Source organism: Cariama cristata, unplaced genomic scaffold (genome assembly GCF_000690535.1).
Source record: "Cariama cristata isolate BGI_N322 unplaced genomic scaffold, ASM69053v1 Scaffold5357, whole genome shotgun sequence".
Taxonomy (NCBI): Eukaryota; Metazoa; Chordata; class Aves; order Cariamiformes; family Cariamidae; genus Cariama; species Cariama cristata.
In genome coordinates, this window is record NW_009624783.1 from 1 (window position 1) to 8,435 (window position 8,435).

Here is an 8,435-nt window from a genome sequence, read left to right on the forward strand (position 1 = left end):
CGGGTGGCCCGGGCGAGCCCCGTGTGAGTATGTTAAACGTGATGAGGGGCGATGGCCTTTCCCGAGAGGGCGGGAGAGCCGGGGTCTGCTCTGGGCTCAGGGGCTGCGTCTTTCTGTCAGGTGCCGGGGCGGTGGGTGCCGCCAGCCGCAGGCTCTGCGATGGCGGGGCGCCGAGCCTTTCCTACCAGGAGCTCAAAGACTTGAAGAAGACCAACATCCTCCACATAGACGTGCGGGAGAGGTGGGAGATTGACAGATTTGGAAAAATCCCAGCGTCCATCAACATACCGTGTAAGTTATTAACACTGCTATGTGGGGATGTTGGGTGTTCCCCTTGCTTGATCGTCAAGTCTGTGGGCAAGTGGTGGTGGCTGAGCAAAGAGGAGCTGTGCCAGACAGCTGGTAGTTATGTTGTGTTCCTCCAGAGGAATCACAAGCCTTATAGTGTAAGCCTGTCTGTGGATGGAGAATAAACGAGACTTTTTTTTTTTCTTTTTTTCTGTATTTCCCAGTGGGTGAATTAGTGGAAGCTCTACAAATGGACCCAATGGAGTTCAAGGAGCAGTACAATCAAAAGATGCCATCCAAGTCGGACCCTGTGGTTTTCTCCTGCTTGGCAGGAACAAGAAGTAAACAAGCACTCGGTTTTGCCATGTCCTTGGGTTTCAGCAGGTATGAATTGTATGTGTAAGGATTGGATTAATGCAGCCTCCCCCCATGAAGCAGAACTTGTACGCCACTTCTTGTGGGCAAGGGTAAAAATGTAAATGTGGAATATGAACAAAACAACTGGTATTTGAGTTAGACACCTCCTCTTGTCTCTGCTGACCCTTAAAAGACGCCGTTGGGTGTTCCGGCAAAGTGAGGTGTATCACCCTGTGAAACAACCCCTCAGCAGCTCTGCACATGCACTGCAGGTGATGCAACCTGCTGCAAGACGATGCTGACATTAAAATGTCCTTCCGCCTCTTAGGGCTCCCTCGCTGAGGCGTTGCTTCCTTATACAGCTTCACAAGCACTAGTCCTGAGACGCAGGATGATTGGAGAGGTGGAGAATTGCTCGCTTTGGTAGAAGTACAGTCTTAAATTAGATTAAATAGTTTATGAAACCACACCCTTTGTTAAATTGCAGTTCTACCTATGCACTTCACTGTTGACAAAGTACGCCTTCACTTTCAGTAAAGCATTGGATTGTTTGCCAGGAGTAAAGCGGCGAAGGCAATAGCTAAAAAAGACAATGAGATTGATAGAGCGAAAGCAGAAACAGCGTTTGGTTGGCAGAATTGTTACACCCGTGCCAGAAGGTGCCTCGCTGGCTTGAGGACTGCAGATCGAATTTTAAAAATTGATTGTTTGCTTATGTTTTCGCTGAACTGCAATTCATGAACTGGAATATCCCTGCTAATTCTAGTGAAAAGTATGGAACCACGTTCTTGTTTTATAAATACATTGTTTTAGCAAGTGTAGAGTATCCTCCATTACCTGTTTTTCATGCCGTCTAATTGAAGGAGTCAGTATCGTTTTGCATGGTGAGTTTTTTTCCAGAGTTTAATTTTGTGCAGGCTTATGTCAGATCTGTAGAGCATGTAGGTTTGCAAGGAAGTAAAGATCAGTGTGCTGCATTTATTTGATGACATCTGAAGTATTAGACAAAAGAAGATGTAAACTTCCCACTGTAGTGAGTCTGTTCTCTCTTTTTAAAAAAAGAAGTGGCAAACTGTTTCATTGATCCAGCTGCTGCTACTTGCTTGATGTTTGATCTCCAGCATTGTGTCATTTGGAAGAAAAGAGTAAAAGAACACACTGCATGGAAACAGGCAGTGTTAGAGTACAGGGAATGTCAATCTGGCTCATTGAAGCTAAGTACAAGTGTATTTGATTACAGAGAATTTCTGGGTTTTTTTTTCTTTTTTTGTGTTGGTTTGGGGTTTTTTTTGCCGTGTCCTCTTAGATACCTTTTTGAAGAAGAGTCCTTCTTAACATTGTATCTTCTGCATATTTTCAGAGTTCAGCAATATGCTGGTGGCTTTGAGGACTGGGTAAAACATGAACCTCCAGAGAAAAAATGAAGATGACTACCCAAACCCTTGCCCCATCAAGGCTTCAGGATGGTTTGTAGGTTTTCACATTCAAAAGATGTGCATTCCACTTCCAGAATACAGCCCACTGCTGTTTTCTTGTGTAATTGGGCATTCATCTTCAAATAGCCATGCGTATCAACTGCTCGGTTTACATTTTATCTAAAGACTATGACATGAACAGAGGACGTTGAATTTGTTCAGCCTTTACTTTGGGCTATGTTTTTTGGTGAAAGTATGTGAAGAGAATCAAAGTGCTTATTATGTTTACTAAGATTTTTGTATGAGGTAGTTTATGACTATTTAAAGTAATGATGATTGGACAAATAAAATTATCCTTTCCCAAATAACTGTGTTGGGTAGTTTGTTTAGATTAGTTAAACTGCAGATATTCTCATGGAGTTGGGGTAACTGCCTTAAGCACACATTTATTATACTTCATTTGTAGCTGGAGTTTTAAAATAGCTGCTGTGTTATCAAAGAGTACAAATAGAGCACAACATTTTAGGTTTGTACTATGTGATTGCAAGGCCAAAGCTTCACTACTGGTCAGAAAATACAAAGGGAAACTGACCTGGTGCTAGAATACTCGCTGTTCAAAGTGCTGTGTGATTCCTTATTTTAAAAGTACATCCATTTTTATATGCAGATCTGCTTCTGAGCACAAAATGCTATAGCATTCATTTAACAACAACTGTTCCCTCAGCAGCTCAGTATCAAGTGAGAACTTGCCTATATTTGAAGTTGTTGCAGAGATGTAAACGTTTCAGGCTGGAAAATTTGAGGTGTCCAAGGATGTTACTGAACTCCCTTCTTTTATGTACGTTAATTTGCATGTCTTAAACTTTAAAAAGCAAACTGACTCATCCCATCCCCACCTATAAATTTGCATATTCATAATATTAAGGATTTTGTTTGGTTTTTTTAATGCTGTTAGCAGTTATGGGGAACTAGCAAAGATTAATTGCTTTCGCTTCTAGAAAATTTAAGTCCTAGCACAGAAGTTCAGGACTCCTGCAAGATGTCTGGAAAAAGGAATTAACGTTTCTGGTTCTGCTCTAATCGGTATTGCAGGCAATGTGCACTTACGCTGCAGCTCTTCCATCCTGCCAGTGCAGTCTGCATGGTGAGAAGAGGACCTAAAAAATATACCCTCTTAAGTTTAGAGAGCAGAGAAGAAAAAGTAACTAATCTTACTAGAATTTTAACTTCTGATAAGTCCTGCAGTCTCTCTGCGGTCATTTGTTTCTCCCGTAGTTGGCACAGCCAGCTGCGTTAGCTGTGCTGCCCTGCCAGTGTACCTTACAGCGGTTTCTGTTCTCTCGTCTTTGCTGATAGTTAGAGACCCTGTAGTGTAGCTGTCATCACAGTGAGTAACGAGTGCATTTTTCTTCAAAGTATCATTGACTTTTTAGCAGTCTTATTGCTATACTTTATTTCCAATCCATAGGAAAAAAAACAAACAACTTAAGAATCAGAATTTAGACTAATTTCTCAAATACTGGTTTAGTCTAACTGATGAATGGGAGCAAGATGAAATCAAAATGCCAGGATGAGTATGGGTGTTACCTTGTTGTAGTCACTTACCCGGCAATTCTCACTATCTTACTCTGGAAAGGTCTTCTTCAGACTGGATCAGGAGGAGTAACAGATGCCAACAGTTTTGTTGGATTTAGCCAAATCCTATGATCTATTAATTTTGCCTGTTCCACAGGCAGTTTCACAATGCTGTGGGCACACAGTCAAAGGGGCAACTGAAGCCCACTGTCGGCTGCGTTGTGCCAGGCCTCAGCAGGACTTATGATGCCTTTTGATCTAGATCATTAAGGTCAGATTGTATAGAAAATTTGAGACACACTGAAAACACTTAGCTAAATGTGTAATTAATCATGCCTAGCTGTATCGATCAAGCCACCAAACTTCAGTACACAGATGAACAAAGCAAGGAACTCTAATCGACTAAACTCAGTCACAAGTGGCCAAGGCTTCCTTTTGTAGCTACGTTAAAGTTTGTTGGGAACATCTAAAACTACATAGCCACAAAAAATGAACAACAAACAGTTATATAGGGTCACACCAAGATCCGTCTAGCCCATTATTTTCTGTTTGGCAGCAACCAGTAATAAACATCTGAGGAAGAGCATAAAACAGGATAAGTATGTAGTGATAGAATCCCCAGATTATTCTCATTTACAACTCAGAGCGCTTTGATACTTCCCTTGGGCTTTGCATGTCTTGGTATACTTGGGTATTTGTAAATTTTCCACACAAACTCCCAGCAGTCAGAGCAGGCTGCGTTGGGTCTTACAATGCACTGGAAGAAAGCAGCTTTCCCTCTGTTGCTTCTCAACTTGCATGGATTGTTTTCATCGGCTGCTCCTGCTGCTTCTGTCAGAAGTGATGAACAGTTGTCACCTCATCAGTCTTCACACCACTCATGATTTTTCTAGACCTCTGCTATCTTTTCTGAGCTGAAGAGTTGTGGATTTATTTTTTTTTTTTAATAGGAAAGCCACTGTATACCTCTTTTATTTTCATTAGTTTTTATTAGTCTTGGTAAGTTTTTTGTAAGGTGTTTCTCAAACTATTTGTAGCTTGTCAAAGGTGATGATCCTTTCTGTGTCTTCCTTTGCATCTTCCTTTTGAGGATAAAACTTGCTTTTCAAATGATGCTTTTTGAGTTAAATAACTTGTCTGATCCAGTTCAGTTTGCTTCCTTGTAGATTTTTTCTTTAGTCTTTTTGGCATAAATGGCCTGTGTTTGCTTTGACGCTCCGCTGTCACCTGTAACCATATCATCTGTGAAGACTTTTAGCTACCTCTCTCTTAATGAGATACCTCAGTTTTATGTAGTTCTCTCCTTTGAAATGAAGCACACTAAAGGTGATTTTTTTTTTTTTTCTGTCTGGTTGGTAGCAAAGCTGTTGAATTCACATTATGTCCCATTTCCTGTTGTTCTAATGCACATCTTTCTTTTTATAACTGTCATCACTGAATCCAGTTCCTTTGCCTGTACTTTATTGCCTTTCACTGTTTACGCTGGAATCAGAGCTGGTAAAACTATCCTTACCTCCCCAGTACAGAAATGACTTAAGATACTTCTATTTACCATCAAGAAGTGCCTGATATTTTAGCTCTGAGGTTCAGGTCACATAGGTAATTTAGGTGTGAAGTCAAGTCTGCAAAGGCTCTTGAGCAGCAAGAAAACTTTTAATCACTCCAGCCAGAATTCTTCATTAATAGTGGGAAACCCCTAATTTCAGAACATCAGCTTTCTTAGCAAATGACGCGGTACGTGTGAGAAGACTGATGTTTACCTAAAGAACAGTTCCTGTGTAAGAACTCCACGCAGTGGTCAAGTTGCATTGATTTATTTCTACTCCCCAAGTCCACATTACAAATAGCACATTTTAGACTTCAAGAAACAAAGGCAAATAGTCCAATTCCACTTCATCAATCAAGTGTCTATAAAAGGTATGGATCAAATGGCAACAAAAGGAGCAAAGACCAAAACGTGTCTATTTCCTATCTCACCAAAGTGGTTTGGGCTTGTGTTTACCTAACATTTTAGGAAAATAACCTGAACAGAAATAAATGCTAGTAGACTAATGGGCTACATACAAACACGCTTCAGTTATATTTCACTGGCTGACAATCCAATTATAAAGACAGGTATTTGCAAAAACAGGTTGGTTTTTGTTTTTTTTTTTAAGGGGCCAGTTTTTCGAACCAAGACGCATCACAGAGCAAGAGTTTTCAAGAATTTCCCTCCAGTATTTCAGACCAGTGAAATGTGTTGCTTCAGGAAAAAAAAAGAAAATGGAGAAAAATATTACTGCACTTTATTTTATCATTCAATTTTTATACTTGGGCAAGTCGGCATTATCATTCAAAATGAAGTTGTACAGAACTTAATCAGAAACAAAGTTATGTAAAAAAATCAAGAAATTCAATTTAGGCCAATTCCTGACTTCAGCGGGATATCTGCCTGAGTAAGGAACACAGGATATGGCCTTCTCTTTGTAGGAATCTCATTTTCTCCAGCACATAGTTAACCAAGGAATCCCATTTCAGTTATTCTAAAGAGTTGCTCCTAACATCACAATTAAAATTAGCCAGTATGAAGCTCACCAAAAGCTTGATCCTCTTAAATAAACTCTCTAATGAACCACACAAATTCACACTAACAGTGAAGGCAGACTGACAGTGTATATATCTTTTGTACAAAAAAAAAATCCACCATAAAAAATAGCAGTCATATCCAGATTTGTATTTGATTGTGAAATATTCCGATTGTACTATACAGTACGTTTACTTGCAAAAAAAAAAAATCATAGTATGTTGGGGTTTTTTAATTCCTAACACTTGAAATGTTTAAGAAAACTCCAGAATCACTATACATATTGCACTTCTCTGGTAAGCTGGGCTACTATGCTTCATGGCAAGAACATCCAAGTACATCTACTGAGTAAAACAGCATGTTTCTAATCCAAAAAAGGAACTGAATTTCTTTCCTGCAGCTTTCATTAAAACTCTAACAATACTCTTTGCAGGTTCTTCTAGGCTTTGTTTCTGAAGGATTCCTGTGTTACTTTATGGAATCCATATTTATCTTTTAAAAAAAAATCAACAAAACGCAAGGTAATGAATAGATTTAACATACAGTGCACTATCTTCCTTCAGTCACAAACAAAATTAAGACAACACAGGTCATTAACACAGTGACACTTAGGCTTCAGGTTACTGTCACTTTAAAAATAGTTCATTTCAATGGCAAGTTACAGTTTTCTCAAAGCAAACAAAACCCAATAATCAACTATTTGTTTTGAATGGATAGTGTTAAATCTTTTGCAGCTTGGTTTAACATTTGATTCCTTACACTGAAAAAATCTTAGTACATTTGCTCCAGCGTCAGAGAAAATGATGCGGTTTTAGAGAAAAAGCTTTCAAAATGCTTGACACAAACAAGCTATTTATTCTTCAAGTTCTTTGTCAAAGATGTTACTAAAACCTTCTGTCCATTTCATGAACACAGGAAAGATCCCAGGATGTCTTGAGTCAAAGTGGTCCATAAAGAAATTCTTTGGAATGTCTTAAGATTGGCTATAACTAGAGTTCTGGCTACCATTTGGACCCTGTTCTCCTTCACTGTTGAGAAGAAAAGAAAAAAAAACAAAACAAAAAAAACATGTGTCTTCAAAAAGCATCATCATATTACATCTTTGTCTTTTTTTAAATTAAAAAATACGGTATTCTGAAAGTAGTAAAAACCTTTTGAAGGAAAATACTTCAACATATACACAAATACGTTAAGATATTCTGTTCAGTTTCATAAAAAATGCAAAGGTTATTCTCAGCATGCATAAATAACTTCGGTGTATTTATTTGAATAACAATTTCAATATAACCCCATGCGGCTGCCTGCTGAATCCACTTCTCAAGTCAGCATTTCAAAGTTCACATTACATAAGCATGTGCACAGGAATTTGCATGTGCAGATTCCCAACAGTGATATTTAATCACTGTAATTAAATACGACATCAAGCAGGCCCAGTTCCAACGAATCTGGCCCAACCACAGAGCCGCACGCTGCAGTTCCTTATATTTGCTAAGCTGTATTGATCCCATTCTAATCACATTAATGCTCTCCATAAAACAGTGAACGTTCTCCATATCACTAGCTCCTGAACTGGCTGTTTCTAATAGAAAGGATCTGCAGTATAAAAACATACGCTATACTTCAAATTAAACATTTACTCATTCTTAAGATAGCAGTCCTGGTTTTGCATAGAAAAGGTGTATTAGGGAAGCACAGTACCTGTTTGGAGGTGGTTTTGGTTTAGGCATTTTACTAAGAATAGTAGCCATCTCTTTCCTCTCATCAAAGTTCTTCCACTGCTCATACAGCTTCAGAATAACCCTGATTATTTCTAAAATCTGATTAGAAAGAAAAGAGATCCTAAGGTCAGACACAATAGTGACTTTATCTTTGTCAGTCAGTTTAAGTGTGTAATTAATTAAATATGCCCCAAAAGGCAATTAAGCAGCACAATTTTCATATTATAAACAGAGCTGTCTCACATTTAATCTAGTCTCACAATCAACCATTTCTATGATTAGTTTTTTGATTTAATTGTGAATGGAAGCCTGAACAGAATACTTTCCCTCCCATTCAACTGTACATACCATTTCTCCTCCCCTGCAAGCTAAACAGCTTTATTTATTTATTTATTTGCAACTACTGCCACAGCTTATAGCTATGCTACGGGGAAAATACAGACACCTGGCAGCGTGACTGCAGCTAGAAACCATGGATTATCAATACAGCAACTGATGATTATCAGTGTTCTATACACA

The 8,435-nt window shown here is 38.8% G+C and overlaps 1 protein-coding gene and 1 long non-coding RNA gene across 2 annotated transcripts; one reads left to right on the plus strand and one right to left on the minus strand.

Moving 5' to 3' along the window:
* Positions 1-41: 41 nt before the first annotated feature.
* On the plus strand, positions 42-2,425 carry LOC104156897 (thiosulfate sulfurtransferase/rhodanese-like domain-containing protein 3). The gene is made up of 3 exons (XM_009703295.1): positions 42-291; positions 513-672; positions 2,006-2,425. Exons 1-3 carry the CDS (start codon positions 42-44, stop codon positions 2,067-2,069), a joined length of 474 nt encoding a protein of 157 aa, XP_009701597.1. The 3' UTR covers positions 2,070-2,425.
* A 3,486-nt stretch (positions 2,426-5,911) lies between these two features.
* LOC104164071 lies at positions 5,912-8,017 on the minus strand. The gene is made up of 2 exons (XR_696471.1): positions 7,897-8,017; positions 5,912-7,226 (listed from the first exon to the last, which is right to left on the minus strand). It is a non-coding gene; the product is annotated as an uncharacterized LOC104164071 (long non-coding RNA).
* Between the last annotated feature and the right edge of the window lie 418 nt (positions 8,018-8,435).